General features: G+C 42.3%; 1 protein-coding gene across 10 annotated transcripts in view; it reads left to right on the top strand.

The window, feature by feature from the left end:
- LOC135089215 (uncharacterized) overlaps positions 1-17,799 on the top strand; it is a 129,056-nt gene that overhangs the window by 49,170 nt on the left and 62,087 nt on the right. For all 10 annotated transcript variants that reach the window (XM_063984584.1, XM_063984583.1, XM_063984580.1 and 7 more), the window contains exon 4: positions 2,868-3,032. In XM_063984584.1, the coding sequence (XP_063840654.1) occupies positions 2,868-3,032 (165 nt within the window). The remainder of the gene's footprint in view (positions 1-2,867; positions 3,033-17,799) is intronic.

Below are 17,799 nucleotides of genomic sequence, written 5' to 3'. Positions count from 1 at the left end.
GATTACTGAGTGTTGTGCTTATGGAAATTGTTTTTCCATGTTCTGCGCTATTTATGAACATGTCCCTGTGATAAAATGCAGTATTGGTTCCTACAAATAGCACAAATCTGTTAGCTAAAATACATCTCAAAACACGTTAATTAGTGTGTGTTGTGGTCCTGGAAATTGTGTTCTTGTGTTCTTTGTTACACTTCCTGAACGCGCCGTGGTGGTGCACGTGGAGTGTTGATTCGTGCAAATGATAGGAATGCATCAAGTAAATTTAATCAGAAAACACGTCGATTTCTGCCTGTTTTGCTGGCGAATATTGCGTTTTCATGTTTTATCCTATTCGTGCCGCGGTGGTAAAGTACAGTATTGCTTCTAACAAGTCGTACAAGTCAAAACAAGTTGATTACTGCTTGTTCTGATTGTGAATTTGTGTTCGCATGTTCTGTGTTACACTTTATGAACATACGTCGGTGGTACAAGTACAGCGATACTTTTAACAAGTCTTACGAATCTCCTTACTGCAGTGTTCAGGAAGTAACGCATTGCACTTAAATAAGAGTTCAAACTTTATAATTCATCTTTGCCCGGCGGTGGTAGAAGTACGAGTACTTGCCTTTTTATGAGTCATACAAGTCTTTTAACTACTTTTCATATCCAGGAAATGGCATATGACACTCAACCAAGACTAGAGAATCGCCCTCTCGAATTTACTGGAACTCAAGTGTTTATGTGAGAATTAACTGTAGTGACTGGGGGAATATTACGACTCTGTGGTAGGAAGTACTGACCATTCCTTCAATGACTAACTCGATTACAAAGAAAGGGATAGATAGTGAGTAATTGTGCGGAGAAAGATTAATTTTATGTCTTTTAAAAGTGTGTGTGTGTGTGTGTGTGTGTGTGTGTGTGTGTGTGTGTGTGTGTGTGTGTGTGTGTGTGTGTGTGTGTGTGTGTGTGTGTGTGTGTGTGTGTGTGTGTGTGTGTGTGGTACGAAGTCATGGATCCCAATAGGCAAACACGTGATGATTTTCTCTAGCAAATTAAAGGAGCGAGGAGTGTATATGAAGAAAAACATTGCTAACAGATAAGGCTGACTGGCAACACGATCGCGCACTCTATGGATGAAAAGATTACAAACAAAGAGTTGCAGGAAAGTTCGTGGAGAGGCTCAGTGTGATGAAGGATTCCAGTTATGGTGGCAGCAAAAGTGTTCTGTTTGAAGGCACGTAGATGCAAACCTTGTATTTTTATCTTTGCTTTGATCTATTTTTGTTCTTACACCGTACGCACACACCTACCCACCCACCTGTCCACACACACACACAAACACACACACACATGCATATTGAACGAGAAAACTCTTACACTCTTCAGAAAAAAAAACGTACATGTGCATACGTGCAAGTAAGAGTTTATTCACGTAGACATTCATGAACATACATACATTCTCAGCCCTCAGTGGAAAATAAACAAACAACAAAAGCAAGAAAAAATTATTCAAAGGTGTTTTTTTCCGGCAATATTTATGGAAATTTTTTTACTTCTCTTTTTCATTTATTTATTCATTCCTCTAAAATTGGTTTGAATTCGTGCAGGTGTTTTGTGAGTCTTGAGTTTGTGTTGGCATTGTGCGGTGCTTCTTTTATTATTTCTTCCTTCTTCCTTGTTTCTTTCTTTTCTCTCATATTCTTCACATCCCTTTTGTTCCTCTCTCTCTCTCTCTCTCTCTCTCTCTCTCTCTCTCTCTCTCTCTCTCTCTCTCTCTCTCTCTCTCTCTCTCTCTGGCAGCATTGAATCCTGTACAAAACGGGCGTTATTACCTTCACCATCCCTCGGGAAGCAACACCTTTGATCACCTCACACCTTCCCTTCCTTAGCTGACCCTTTGTGACCGTCATCTGCCTTCTTCTATCATTGATCCTCCTTGGTATCAAATTCGCTCTTTTCCTTGCCTCTTTCATATATTTCGCCTTTTTCTTATACATATATCTTTTTAATTTAATGTGTGTGTTTTTTTTTTTAGGATTAATTCAAATTTTCATGAGCCAAGCTTTCAGTTTCGTATCTTTTGTGCGTTTGTTTTATGAGGTTTCTATAATATATGCATTCATAGCCTAACCGAGCTATCTCTCTCTCTCTCTCTCTCTCTCTCTCTCTCTCTCTCTCTCTCTCTCTCTCTCTCTCTCTCTCTCTCTCTCTCTCTCTCTCTCTCACCTTTGCTATTTTTATATATTTTGCTTTTCATGTCTTCTCTTTATACAAAATTTGACTTTTTCGTTCGTGATTCACTCTTTTGCTGTTATTTATTTATTTTTTTACATTTTCTACTGCCTTTTTTTTTTATACTTTTTTTTCATTCATGGTTGATTTAGTTTAATCTCCGCTTCGTGTTTAATGCATCATCCAATCTTCTCTTTTTCGCTGTTTAGTTTGTATCTTTTTGCCATTTTTATATTTTTTATTAACTTTTAATCAGATTTTTTTCTTATCTTGCGTGATCATTGTATTCTCAGCTTTCGTCATGATATTCAATACACGCTCTATTTTATTTCACATAATTGTTTTACTTGAGAAGGAAACTAACATAAGTGCACACAAAAAAGGACAAAACAACTATCATTTACCACTATCTCAAAAAAAAAAAAAGTGAATTAAAAGAAATATTAGCCAGTGTAGTTTTGGTGAAGTTATGATATTCCTCTTTTGAACAGTTCAGGTCGTAGGAAGGCGGGAAACAGACAGGCGGGAAACAATTTCAGAGTTTACCAGTGGAAGGACGAAAGAGTGAAGACATGTTAACTCTTGCATTAGTAAATTGGGCATAATATCCTCGTGTATTCGGGAAAGTTTATTCATGTATATTCTCTCTTCCTCAGAATACCTGCCTGGCGATTTTCTTGTCCCTGGGAGCTTGGTCATAAAATTAGCAAATTCCGAGTCATACCTGTCGTTGTTGGGCGCCGCTGGACACCTAATAAAGAAAGACGCCGCCCCTTTAGCCCCTTTTGCTTCTTATTTCACCACCAGGAGCAGATTATCAGGTGGGTGACCTACTGCGTCTAGTAATACAAGATAAAGGTCTTTTTATATTTCTAATTACGTTGCTTTGTGGCTTTTAGTTTGAATTTCCAGTGGCAAAGCAATTAATTTTTTTGTTTTGTGCTGGTTTGTTTTCATGATAGTTTGTTTCTCTCTCTCTCTCTCTCTCTCTCTCTCTCTCTCTCTCTCTCTCTCTCTCTCTCTCTCTCTCTCTCTCTCTCTCTCTCTCTCTCTCTCTCTCTCTCTCTCTCTCCATCTCAATTCGTGTCTTCTCGTGTGTTGAAACTCTTCCTCCATTTTGTGATTCCTCTCCTAAAAACGATGAGCCGCTAATATTTGGCGGCGCGTTTCGCAAAAATCTCCTCTTCATTGTTTCCCGCGACGATGAAGTGGAGGAGGAGGAAGACGAAGAGGAGGAGGAGGAGGCGCAGGAGGAGGAGGAGGAGGAGGAGGCTGAGGAAAGGTCATACAGTGAGAATATTGATCTTCTCTTCCTCGCCACGACACGCTCGGGACACGTATAGAGCAGGAGTCATTCCCTAGCTGTCTGGCCCTCCCCCTAGTGACTCTCTCTCTCTCTCTCTCTCTCTCTCTCTCTCTCTCTCTCTCTCTCTCTCTCTCTCTCTCTCTCTCTCTCTCTCTCTCTCATAAAAGATAAAGACCAGAAAGAAAGGGAGAACAGGTAGATAGAGAAAAGAAGGAAAGGAGGAGAGGGAACTGGATGCAAACGTAAGAGAGGGGAAAGGAAGGAAGGAGTCAGGAGTGTGGAGAGGAGTAGAGAGGAGAGGGAGAAAGAGGAAAGGAGAAGAAGAGGGAGCAAAAAATATAAAACTAGAAGAACAATTAGGAAAATGACGGAAAAGTGAGAAGAAAAGAGACAAAAGAAAGGAAAGAGTAGGGGAAGAAAACAGAAATATGAATGCTATATGATTATCTGAGTTATAAGTGCTTCTACACTCTCTCTCTCTCTCTCTCTCTCTCTCTCTCTCTCTCTCTCTCTCTCTCTCTCTCTCTCTCTCTCTCTCTCTCTCTCTCTCTCTCTCTCTCTCTCTCTCTCTCTCTCTCTCTCAATGATAAGCTCGTGAAGGAAATTTTTGGATCCCATGAAGATGATTTGTCAACGGGATTGGAATGTTTATCGAATAATTCCAACAATTCACGGCCTCTTCATCTCTCAAGACCAAATATGATCTCGTTATGTAATGACTCCAATGACTCTCGTTCCAGGGCTTCGTTTGCGTGTTTTCTGATCCGTTTCTTCTGTAGAGAGAGAGAGAGAGAGAGAGAGAGAGAGAGAGAGAGAGAGAGAGAGAGAGGGGAAAGGGACGAGGGAGGGTGAAAACACTTTTTGGCGAATTTTTATGGTGTTTTGAGTGCGCCGTCGATGCAGAAGGAGAGGGTTGTTGTGGTGTTGTCTTCCAGGAATCTGTGTTAGATGTCACTCTCGTCCAACTCATCAAAAGAAACTCGTGAATATTCCTTTTGTCGCTCGACTCCCCGGTCCTCGGCAGCCTTTATGCATCCGCCAGACAAAGACGCTTCCTGCACCATCATATCATTTTGTTTACACAGGGAGACTCCATAAAACTGTATGGTAGGAAAAAATTGCCATTAAGAGCACGGGAAATTTCGTAGAATCCCTTTGTACTTTCTTATCGCCGAGCTTCTTTGTGTTTACTAGACTCATCCCCTCTGCTTGTGGCCCTTCCGCAGCAACTCTGTCCTGACTACCCTTCTCTCTCTCTCTCTCTCTCTCTCTCTCTCTCTCTCTCTCTCTCTCTCTCTCTCTCTCTCTCTCTCTCTCTCTCGTTCTCTCGCTCTGCTGTCTCTCTCGCCTCACCTGTCGCCGCCGCTGTCACTGCCTCCACAATGCGCCTCGTGTGAATCCATAATGATCAATACCTGTCTTTACATGGGCGTCTTTAGGCCGTGTCACCGCACCGGTATCTCATCTGTTATCGAAGTGTTTTTTGTCAGTGTGTGTGTGTGTGTGTGTGTGTGTGTGTGTGTGTGTGTGTGTGTGTGTGTGTGTGTGTGTGTGTGTGTGTGTGTGTGTGTGTGTGTGTGTGTGTGTGTGTGTGTGTGTGTGTAGGCGTTTGTAGGGATGTGCGTATGGGGACTTCAGTGACTATAACTTTAATTGATGTATATTATGCATATTATTATATTGTCTATTGTATCGGGGAATACAGGATATTTGGAAGTTTTCCTAAGTTACTGTAAGTACTCTGTCGGTCACTGAATTGAAATAGGATAAGTCGTACATGCAGTGAAGTAGGAGATGCTTTTATTGTTAGCGTTTGCTCAATAATTATACCTTACGTATATTTAGAAATCATAAAGTACATTTCTAAACTACATCCTCATCACCAACATCATCATCACCAAAACCAACAGCAACAACATAAATAGTGAATTCCTTCCGTAGGTTCTTTGCTAAGAGTGGTCATGGTAAACAAAAATCTCCAGGAAATACAACCTATACATAACATTCTTGGTTCCATAATACATACTCTTCTTCCCGGAGTTCCTTGGTATATTGTTTTACTCATTTCCTTCACTTAATGACTCTCCTCTTTTCATCTGTACCCATTATTTCCCGCCAGACATTCTCTAAGGAAGTCTTTATTCCTCCTCATACCCAGTGAATAAACTGATGGACTCTTGCGTATTATTGTAACGTTACGAAATCAGCGGATTGGTACCGTCACGTGGCTATGATATTCCGTAGTTATAATGAAAGCTTCCAGACTTTTGATTGGAAATATAAACGTACTCTCTTTTGACTACAGATATTGACAGGGGAAAACAAACACAAAAACAAAATGATTCACCGCCTCTGAAATGGGTTTGTGGGTTTTCTTTCAAGCTGGCGTAGAGGAAATGGTTTCGGATCCAACAGAGAATGGAGTGGGGAATAGATTACTTTGTTCTTAGTCAACGAGCGTGAGCAATGTTGCATCACCGTCATTAAGGGAACACACGGACTATATTATTACAACATTGCTCCTCTCCTGCCACCACCATCACCACCACATTTTCCACCGCCACTATCACCACCACTACCACCACCTTTACTACTACTACTACTACTACTACTACTTCTACTTCTACACGCACTACCACACACACACACACACACACACACACACACACACACACACACACACACACACACACACACACTCACAGATAATAACAATGTAAGTGCTAAACGAGACATGGGCCTTGGTAGTTCCGGCGTCTCGTCCAGCGCCCTCACGCCTCACGCCTTCTCGCAGAATCTTTACCACCAGAGCAACATTTTCCGTCAGGCTCAACCGCCCTGCCTAAAATTCTCCAGAGGAACATTCTGGTGGACGAGACAGAAAGTCGATGAGTGGGCGGGTCTGGAATGGGTTTGGGTGGGTCTGGCTGGTTTTAAATTTTTTTTTCACTAGCTGCCGTCAGTGAGGAAGACTGAGGAAAGTGGGGAGAGGGGAGAGAATGGGAGGAGAGGCGCCTGTCATCTGGTTTATGTTGTTTGACTTTTATCGTGTGTCTTCTTAAGTCCGTCAGTCTCTCTTATCTCTAGTGTTCCAAGTCCAAGCCATCCTTTATTTTTGTTATTTGTTCGTTTTATCTTGTTTTTTGCGTACGATTGTTATCACTCGTGTCTTCCTCTCTTATCTCTAGTGTCCCAAGTTCATCTTTCAGTTTTTTTTTTTTTTTCGTTTTTCATTCAGTTCAAGCAATTCATATTCTTTCATCTCACTCGTGGTGTATGAAAGTCATCACTCGTGTCCTGAAGATCACCAGTCACTCTCTTATCCAACATTCCAAGTCCACACGTCAAGTCCACTTCCACATTTCACTTTCCTTATGATTCTCCCTCTCCTCCTTGCCCCCCTAGCGTGACCACACCCCCTCCCACGTCCCATTCAGGAAAGGAGTGGGGCGCCTCACCTCGCCTCGCCTCGCCTCGCCCGGCCTGACGCAGCGAGAGTCAAGATGGACAAATATTGTGCGCTCAGCAAAACGTTCAGCAGACTTGCCAGGCCGTGAAGGAGACCAGTCGAGGTGAAGATGCTGGGGAGGGACAAGAGCAGGATGGAGCAGGGAGGGGAGGAAAGGGAGAGTCCTATGAGTCTCCAGGGGCCGGCGAAGGCTGAGTAATAACAGAAATCGCGAAAATGTTTAGGATGTGTAGGATGAGAGGAAGATGACATGCGGGACAGGGGACAGTTGTATTTTGTGTCTTTTCTGGTATAAGACTCATGTTTTCAGTAGGTTTATACCGTGACAGGAAATTACAAGCTACAAAGCGTGACAAATGTGTAGGATGAAATGAAAAAAAAAAAAAGCATGTTGGTCGAAGGTAAGATATTTTGTGCGTGTCTGTGGTAGAGTGTTTAGATTCTCACCGTACAAACTTGAAATGTACAGGACGAGGAAGTCAAATGATAAATGGGATATAGAAAAAGATGTATGTGTGTATGTGTGTGTGTGTGTGTGTGTGTGTGTGTGTGTGTGTGTGTGTGTGTGTGTGTGTGTGTGTGTGTGTGTGTGTGTGTGTGTTTTATTACGGCATAAACTTAAATTTCCACAGGCTCATAAGTCGGCAGCCTAACCGCGACCAATATCATCACCATATTACGAGCCATTACCAGTCGGAATTTTTCTCGAGTGGCTGCATGTTCTCAAGTTCCCCCAACCTTCATTAGGCACCCCTCACCAATGGCCAGGAAGGTCAAGGGGGGCGCGGCAAGGAACTGGCCTCCCTACTCCACATACCGAGTCCTGGATTGAATAGAGGTATCAGTCCGCCGCCCACGTTTCATGAGTATAGTGCGCTGTAACATTTAACCTTGAAGAAAGTAAGTACGAGTAAATATAAGCATGATGACATTTTGTAAGATATTTTTTTGTGGTGTATATTTTAACGCTTTCCCTGTGATATGCAGCAATTCACGATACAAAGTACAATGTATGAAATCTTTATAAGCGTCTACAAGAAAGAAAAAGGAGGTTAGAGAAATAGGTTTTGGAATTTCTTGCCAGTGTAGTGTTTAGAGGCGACTGCAGATCAAAAAGTAAATGTCTCAGAATGGTTAGTGATTACGGAAAGATGTGGCAGATAGCAGTGAAAGGGTTAAATTTTCACTGTATGACGAAAATATTATGTTACAAGCCACTGTACAGAAGAGAATGGCATGATGCAGACAAGTTTTATAAGAGATGAGGAGCGTGTGGGCAGAATAATGATGGATCTAATTGTGGAGTTAAGGAGACAAGGCAGGCTAGAGGAGAGGTGGGAGGACTGCATAAGAGACGACTTGAGAGAGAGAGAGAGAGAGAGAGAGAGAGAGAGAGAGAGAGAGAGAGAGAGAGAGAGAGAGAGAGAGAGAGAGAGAGAGAGAGAGAGAGAGAGAGAGAGAGAGAGTGGGGAAGAAGAAGAAGAAGAAGAAGAAGAAGAAGAAGAAGAAGAAGAAGAAGAAGAAGAAGAAGAAGAAGAAGAAGAAGAAGAAGAAAAGATAAGAAAAGAAAAAGAAAAGAAAACGAAGCAGTGGTTGTAGTAGTAGTAGTAGTAGTAGTAGTAGTAGTAGTAGTAGTAGTAGTAGCAGCAGCAGTAGCAGCTTCGACAAGACTACAAGTCATTACAAACAACCATACAGAAAAGTAATACGCCGGATTCCTTGAGTTTGTGTAAAGATAGAACCTTTTTTCCACCTTCCCATTAGAGTCTCACATCACGTGGTCCTGGAGCGTCACGGACAGGACACTCAGGAAATCCTTCAGGTGTGGAGCATCGCTGAGCAACTCCCGCCAAAGATCAATTAAGAGGACGCAGGCGAGGGAGAAAAAGGGGTGATTAAATTATGTTCTAAGGAAGCCAGGAAGCCCATATCCCCTTCAGACTCAACTTTCTTTCATTAGAGAATACGGCCCAAAGGGAGGCTGGGGAGAACAGGGAGAGGAAAGAAAGGAAAGAAGGAGCGAAGGATACAAGATGAATGATAGTCAACAAAGTAAAGGATATGTAACATGAAACAATAGAAAGACATTATGATTTGGATTATGAACTCGAGGGAAATCCAACGAAACAAACGAAAGTGAAAATATGGGTAACAAAAAAGAAATTAATGAAGAAAAATGGATAAGAAGAATATCGACAAAAGAAACTAAATGAAAAAAAATTCAAAGAAGGAAAGAAACCAAAGAAAACTAGAGGAAGGAAACTATAAAAAAAAAATCAAGATAAACAAAAAAACAGGTGATAAACAGATCGTTCTTACTAGAAAACGACACAAGCATTCAGTCTCCCAACCAAAAGAACAGTGAATGGAGACAAGAAAAGTAGAGACCGAACAAACTGCATCAGATCTAATGGCCTTTGTGAGGCTGCTTATGAGCTACAGTATCTTAAATGAGTGATGTACGACACTAAAGTCGAAGACAGTAATGCTGGCATGTCAAAGTCACATCCGTATTACAGAGAAGGTTGTGTAAGTGTAATAGTGTGCCAGTCTCTCTATTCACAGGATAACAGGCTGCCCTCACTGAATTAACACAGTAGTACACATCATCAGGAAATTAAAACTCATTGCCTGTACGAAAGAAAAACAAGAACCTTGAGAGCAAAGGTCAGGTAACCCTATTACAAATATGAAAGTCTACCAGCGTCACAGGGGACTCAGTAAAAATGAGGAGCGAACAGCCTCAGGGAAAACATCGGTAGGTTTCATTATAAAATTTTATAAACATATGACGATAAGCTGTTTATTATTATTATTATTTTTCAGTCACTTCAATTTTCTATTATTTCTAAGTTTCATTTGATGATCACATACGGCTGATTGATAAAAGTGAAAAACGTATTATTGGAAAGTTTTAGTTGGTAATGAAACAAATTAAATTAAACCAATGAAAGTTATGTACACCTTTTTTAGAAAGCAGGAAAAGAGAAAAACGCTGCAGAAGGAAAGCACCAGACCAAAGAATACAAGAGCACGCATCAAAAAGCGCACCATCTGATTCCTTCACTGTCACAATCGCCTAAACGTTTTTGGACACTTCTTTTTCTTTTTTTTTTTACTACAGCGTCTTCAGAAAAACGTAACCTGAAAACAAATTAACCTCATATTCTCTGTATTTTCATGTACCACTGCAAAGTATATTTACTGCGTTTTGAATGTTGAGAAAGGATACTCATGATAATAACAGTTAAAATGCAAGACATCTGGTTATTAACTTGACCTGAACCTGAAAAATAACATCACAGAGATTCCGAAAAGCTGTCTGATGTTTTTCTAAGGTTACATGTTTAGCAGTCCTCCTTCATAGTACTAGTAGAGTATGTGAGGCTCTCTCGATGAAGACTGCCTCCCGTAACTTGTGTGTTTGTTGAATGAGAAAGAAGGAAAGTTGCCTGTATTTTTATTCTTAGTGTGTGTGTGTGTGTGTGTGTGTGTGTGAGAGAGAGAGAGAGAGAGAGAGAGAGAGAGAGAGAGAGAGAGAGAGAGAGAGAGAGAGAGAGAGAGAGAGAGAGAGAGAGAGAGAGAGAGAGAGAGAGAGAGAGAGAGAGAGAGAGAGAGAGAGAGAGAGAGAGAGAGAGAGAGAGAGAGAGAGAGAGAGAGAGAGAGAGAGAGAGAGAGAGAGAGAGAGAGAGAGAGAGAGAGAGAGAGAGAGAGAGAGAGAGAGAGAGAGAGAGAGAGAGAGAGAGAGAGAGAGAGAGATTATATGAGTATATACCAGATCTATTGATCTTTAAAGAGAATAACTGCTGAATAAAGATAGACAAGACGAGAGAGAGAGAGAGAGAGAGAGAGAGAGAGAGAGAGAGAGAGAGAGAGAGAGAGAGAGAGAGAGAGAGCTGTCAAAGAGCTAATAGGGACTACTTTTAACCCTAACCTGGAGTCATATCGTAAGTTTCCGACCTTTACACGGCAACGGGAGAAGCGAGGAGCGGGTGGCGTGATAGCGAAGCATAAAATATTGCCATAAGCTTTTGCAGGATGCCCTTTCGCCTACGTTTTCTCCCACTTTGAAAAGCTAGTTGGGGGAGGTCTTCATTGTCCCTGTTACCACCCCTTCCCCCAGACCCTCCTCGTCTTCCTTTCTCCTGCCTCACTCCCCAACCTCCTCCTGTCTCGCTTCTTCACTTCTGCTTCCTCTTGCTCCCTCCCCCACCCTCGCGCTACACAATTATATCTTTCTCTTTGTCCAGCAATAAAAGAATCTAGGCGTACAGACCAGCCTGTCCAGAAAGAAGGTCCTTTTGTTGGGGTCTTGATGCTACTGAGGTGCTGGTGATGTAGGAGGAGGAGGAGGAGAAATAAAGAGATGCTAGTGATGCAAGAAATAAAGAGATGCTAGTGATGCAGGAGGAGGAGGAGGAGAAGGAGGGGAAGGAAGGAGATGTTGGTGATGCAGGGGGAGGAGGAGGAGGAGGAGAAGGAAGCAGATGCTGGAGATGCAGGAGGAGGAGAAGGAAGGTGTTGGTGATGTATGGAGAAAGAGGTACTGGTGCTGGTGATGTAGGACGAAGGAAAGAGATGCTAGTGATGTAGAAGGTAGGTAAAAGGAGGCAGTGATGTGGGAGGGAGGAAAGAGGTGCTCGTGATGTGGGAGGGAAGAGGGAGGTGCTGGTGATGTAGATATGTTAACCCTTTGACTTAATAAAACCGTCTAGTACATGTTTAAAGTATAATTTATAAATATGCCACTGACAGCAATAGAGCCATTTAGTAGTTATGGTCTTTTAGTGCCTGTTGTATGATTTTTCTTTATTAAAATTACTTATGGTTACTCAAATAAGTGTTATAGTGTAATTATCAGTCTCAGTGGCTACTCTAATAAGTGGTGTGATGTTATTAGCATTTTAGTCATAGTTAATAGTCACTGAAGTGTTTGTGAGGCTAGACTAAAGAGGTTTAAAATCATGGGTGAAGACAGTCAATTGATATCATATGAGAAAAGAAAAAAAAACGAAACAAAATAAATCGGCAACGGACATTTTAAACCTTACGAGGATTTTTTGTGATAAGGTACACCGTCTAACGTAAAGAAAAGGAGAAAGAATAGAGTACTCCTTAAGAAAGTGTATTGACCGGCAGTGAAATGTGGGAGGCAGACTGTGACGACAGAGTAATGAACAAAAAACGCTGTCGAGTTGTAAAGGAAGAAAAATGCGTGTCGTGGTACAGAATTCCTCAGTGTAGCGTTATCGTCAAGACTGCGAAGAAAAGACGCGAGGGGGAGAGAGGGTGGGGGGTTGGCGGCACGTGGGAGGCATTCACGTGGAGGTTCTTGTTTGACCTTTCATAACGTACTAAATGAATGCGTGCTATACCGCGTGTGTGTGTGTGTGTGTGTGTGTGTGTGTGTGTATGTGTGTGTGTCTATGTTTGTACTTGACCTTAATATTCCTAACACACCAGCTCTCCTCTCCTCCTCCTCCCCCTCCTCTCTACACAAACGGTACCAAGACTACAACTCCCTCCGGCTTAATATTTCATCCTTATTAAACACACCTCTTGATCACACGCCAGAGACCCTCGACGCACTCTTTCGTGGTAATTACTCCGCCTCGCCGCCCACTCCCGCCCGCATCCAAATTATGCTATTACCACCCATGATTATCCTCGTGTTTTGTACTCGTAGCTTATGTGTGTGTGTGTGTGTGTGTGTGTGTGTGTGTGTGGCAGTATTAATACGTAGTAGTAAGAAGAGGAGGAAGAAGACGACGACAACAAGCACAAAGTCTTAGTGTAAGTAGTGGTGGTAGTAGTAGTAGTAGTAGTAGTAGTAGTAGTAGTAGTAGTAGTAGTAGCAGTAGTAGTAGTAGTAGAAGTAGCAGCAGTAGAAGCAGTAGTTATAGTAATAGTAGTAGAAAGTGTGTGTGTGTGTGTGTGTGTGTGTGTGTGTGTGTGTGGGTGGGTGGTTGGGTGTGTGAGTGACTGTGTGTGGTGTGTGTGTGTGTGTGTATGTGTGTGTGTGTGTGTGGGTGGGTGCTTGTGTCTGTGTGTGTGTGTGTGTGTGTGCACGCGTTCCTAGTCATACGTAATTACCTTGCCTTTAATTAATTAGACTAAAGACAGGACATTCTGGAGGCAATTTCGACGCCGCGATTCCATAAAGTAATTGGAGGTGAAGGTGTGCGGAGCGGCCGTCAGCCCCGCTCACCCCGCCAGCCCACCCGCCCGGAAGCGCCACCGACGAGGCCGAAAAATCATAAAGTGTTGGAAGAAAAAAGCGTCAGAATGCAAGACTGACTGCGAGCGAGAGTTGCGGCTGTTGAATGTTATCTCGTGTGGTTTGGAAATTTGTTATTCTATTATTTTTCTATTCCAGGGGAGGGCTTTTAATCTCCATTCGCTATTTTTCATCCTTTATTTTTCGTTACGCAGCTTTGAGAGACGAGAAAGTTCGCGTGTGTGCAGTGAAGTTTTGCGTGCGGGGAAGAAATCAGCGTAAATAATGTGGCCTGATGCATTTTTTGCTCACTAAACCAGAAAGCTCCATAAACCAAAGCAAAGCAAAGGCGCGCACCGTGTTAGTGATGATGAGCTGCCGTGATGATGACAAAGACGCTGGTACGGCAGAGCGGTGGAGAGGAGAAGAAGAAATTACATTGTGCTCTTGATGGTGAGAGGCAGAGATGACGTGACAAGTGAGACAGTGTAGTAGTCAGTGTAGTGTGGTGGGTGTTAATTGAGCCGGCGATGGGTGGGCGAAGGAGGGGTTGTTGTGGAGAAGTGGCGGTGATAGTGAGTAAGGGAGTGAGTGTGAAGGAAGATTAATGTTGACAGCGGCTGGCGGGACGGAGGATGAGGCTGGAGGCGACGGTTGCTGACAATATTACGGAGATCAGGACGGGGGAGGAGGAGGAGGGGAAAGAGGACGAGGAAGTGAAGGAGGAAGGACTGTAGGAAGATGATAAAGACGTACAAAATCAACATTCTATGAAAACAAGATTAAGGAAGAGGAGGACGATAAATAGAAGGAAGGAAAATGAAGATGTAGAGACAAAATCAACTTTTTAAGACAGGATTAGAAAAGAGTAAGATGAGTGAATTATACAAGTAAGATGTATAGACTGAATTTAGCTTCTGTTAAGGAAGGAGCAGGAGTAGAAGGACTGTAGGAACTAGAGGAAAAATGCGAGAATATATAAACCAAAAAAAATCATTCTAGTGAGAAAAACTCAGGAATAGGAGAGAGAACTATAGAAAGAAAGATAAATATAGATTAAACCAACTTAGGAAGACAATATGAAGAGTCGAAAGAAGGAAGACAACTGGAGGAAAGAGAGGATATAAGATATATATATAAAAAAAAAAAAAAATAAGGAAGGAAAATAAATATACCTGAATCCAACTTAGGCGGACAATATTAGAAGACGGAAGAAGAAAGACAAGAGCAGGAAGGAGGGGAATAAAAAATACATAAAAAAAAACCTCGGCAAATAACCAGAGTGACATGATCATACAAATACTGAAACACTGTATTACTAATGAATCACTGCCCACGCTCCTTAATAACCACACGCTTTCTTGTTCTCCTACTGCATGATACGTTTGCATGGAGTTAATTAATAGCCGTACCTAGGGAGTGAGCCTGTGCTTGCTAAACCTCTCGCACGGCAGGCTGGAAAATGAGGATTAAAAAAGAAATTATGTAACGTTGCCTTTGCGAGTGTTGCGCTGCTACCTCCACGCTGCCTGGCCGCCCTTTGGTGCTAAAGTATTGCCTCGTTTGGCAATGAATTGTACATTTATGTGCTGTGTTTGAGGTAGAGAGAGAGAGAGAGAGAGAGAGAGAGAGAGAGAGATTACTTGCAATGTGTGTTTCTTTTTCTCATTTTACCTCTCTCTCTCTCTCTCTCTCTCTCTCTCTCTCTCTCTCTCTCTCTCTCTCTCTCTCTCTCTCTCTCTCTCTCTCTCTCTCTCTCTCTCTCTCTCTCTCTCCTGTCGTTTCTTTCTTCCATTTCTCTTTTCTCCTCTTTTCCGTCATTTTCCTCCTTCCCTTTACTAACGCCTCACATTTTTCCCTTTTCCTACTTCTATACACGCTCCTTTCATCCTTCGTGTTTTCCTTTCATCACTCTTTGCCTCTCCACCTTTCCCATTTGCTCACCTTACCTCTTATTTCTTTCTTCCGTATTTCTATCTCACTTTCTCACCTCACTTCCCATTTCTTTCTCCTTTCCTACGTTTCTCTCAATATTCGCGTTCCTTTATCACTCTTTCACTCCATATATTTTTCCTCTCACTTGCTCTTGTCACCTGTTTCCTTCTCTCCTACTTTCATGTACGGTTTTGTTAACTTTCTTATTCCACTTTCATCATTCTTCCCTTCCTCACCTAGTTCCTACTTCCTTTCCCTCTCCTTTAGTGTTTCTTCCTTTACCTGCGTTCCTTCCTCTCTTTCTCCCCTTCTTTATCCGAGTAATTTTTCCTTTACCAAACTATTTTCTTCTTCATATCCTCTCCCTTTACCTGCACCACGCTCCCTTTTCCGTCCCTCCTGCCTCATCTCTAAGCGGCACGGTATCGAATAGCCAATATTGGCCCTCATTAATTCACTTAGTAAGGTCGACGAGGAAGCTTATGGATACTGACAACTGCTTCTGCCCCTTCAAGTCCCCACGAGGATGCTCAAGGGAGAGAATTATTAGTAGTATTTTTTTCTCTACTCTGTCTCGGTCTATATGCCTGTCTGTCTGTCTGTCTGTGTCTGTCTGTCTGTCTGTCTGTCTGTCTGTCTGTCTGTCTGTCTGTCTGTTTCTCTCTCTCTCTCTCTCTCTCTCTCTCTCTCTCTCTCTCTCTCTCTCTCTCTCTCTCTCTCTCTCTCTCTCTCTCTCTCTCTCTCTCTCTCTCTCTCTCTCTCTCTCTCTCTCTCTAAGACGCTGTTCGTATGATTCGTTTCTTAGGCTTGGTATCATTTTTGTAACTCTACGCTGAACTCGATAAATTAGAACGAGTTCAGCGAAGAGTAATAAAAGTTATACCAAACCTAAGAAACAGATCATACGAAGAGCGTCTTAAAAAAAAAACTAAATCCATTCCTATTAACACAAAGAAGACTAAAAAGACGATTTTAAACAGGTGTTTAAAATCGTCAAAGTCATTGATAACATGGACTGCTGTAAATATTTCACGATAGACTTTTTTTCAAATTATACGCGAGGAAACAGTTGCAAAATTGTTACGAAATCCTTCAACACTCATGAATCAAAAGATAAATTTTTTCATCGTGTAGTTAATCTATGGAATGGGCTTCCCCGAGACGTGAGAGACTGCAACACTGTAGAGACTTTTAAATGCAGTCTTGACAAATATTTTGCCTCAAATCTGCGGCTAACAGCGTTTGTTTGTTAGAGGTTAACTTCCTTGTCTTCAGGAAATGGGGCACCTCATTTCATCTATTTTCTTCCTTTCCTATAAAATTTCCTTCGGGTTTTTCCTTCTCTAGCCCCGTAAGGTATTCATTTCCGACCTGTTTTCTTGTACGGCTTATGCCAGAGGGAGTGGAGGGTGGGGAGAGAGCCTTCTGCTTTCCTGTCCTTTTCTTCTACTATCACCTTAGTAGTCCTAGTTCAGGTCATCTCGTGAGGACCGCAAAGTCTGCTGTGGACTGTTTTTCTATGTAACTCTCTCTCTCTCTCTCTCTCTCTCTCTCTCTCTCTCTCTCTCTCTCTCTCTCTCTCTCTCTCTCTCACACACACATCAAGTCCATCATGCTTTGAAAACCCCGGGACGCAGTGAATGGGGTGCGTGGTGCCCCTGCCTCGTTACCCAGACAACTGAAGGGAGTCTGACTCGCTCCTAGGCAACCCCGTGGAACGCCATACTTAGGTGTGGTGCCGCGCAGTGTCCTCCTCGCCTCCTGTGTTGTTACTTGACTAATAAGGACGAGTATGTATGATCTGTGTTGTGGCTTCTGTGTTACTTCGTACTTTGAATGGTTAAAATGACAGTTACAGTGGTTGACTGGGTGCAAAAAGGGAGGGAAAGGGGAGAGAGAGAGAGAGAGAGAGAGAGAGAGAGAGAGAGAGAGAGAGAGAGAGAGAGAGAGAGAGAGAGAGAGAGAGAGAGAGAGAGAGAGAGAAAGTTGGAAAGGTTACACGGTATTTTTCTTAAATATAACGAGATATTGAATAATGAATAGGAGAGACTGAGAGAGAGAGAGAGAGAGAGAGAGAGAGAGAGAGAGAGAGAGAGAGAGAGAGAGAGAGAGAGAGAGAGAGAGAGAGAGAGAGAGAGAGAATGTGTAAGTGAAAGGTCAGACTAGATTTGCAGTTAAAAATCTCTCCAAATCTATATATTTTTTCAACCATTACTTAGGCAAATCTCCAAGCCTCGTCCAGGACTGAATAATGTACGAACACTCGCCGCGAAAGTTTACCTTCTCACTTCACTCGACACTCTCTAACAGTCAGTAGTACACAATGATACTCGTTCCCGCGCCGCCTTGCCTTTTGCCCACCTCATTAATCCGAGAGTGATACACCATCAGCATTCGCTCATTTACTAAACTCATTAGGTCATAATTAGACAAGATGATCTCATTTCTCCTCTTCATGGCTGGAAGTTGACAAAATGAAAGGATTTTATTTCGTGGGTCTTTGAGTTTTGATACAATCTTATATTTGGTAAACCAGAATCATGGGAGCGTCATTCAGTGTACTTTAATAGTTTAACAGGCAGCAATCGTAAATGTATTTCATGAATTTGTAACTGATGCCACAAGTTAATGAATAATGATCACATTGTAAAGCGTTCCTTC

This window comes from Scylla paramamosain, chromosome 32, assembly GCF_035594125.1.
Source record: "Scylla paramamosain isolate STU-SP2022 chromosome 32, ASM3559412v1, whole genome shotgun sequence".
Classification (NCBI taxonomy): domain Eukaryota; kingdom Metazoa; phylum Arthropoda; class Malacostraca; order Decapoda; family Portunidae; genus Scylla; species Scylla paramamosain.
The sequence above is the reverse complement of the archived record's forward strand: the minus strand, read 5'-3'. Positions and strand labels throughout refer to the sequence as shown.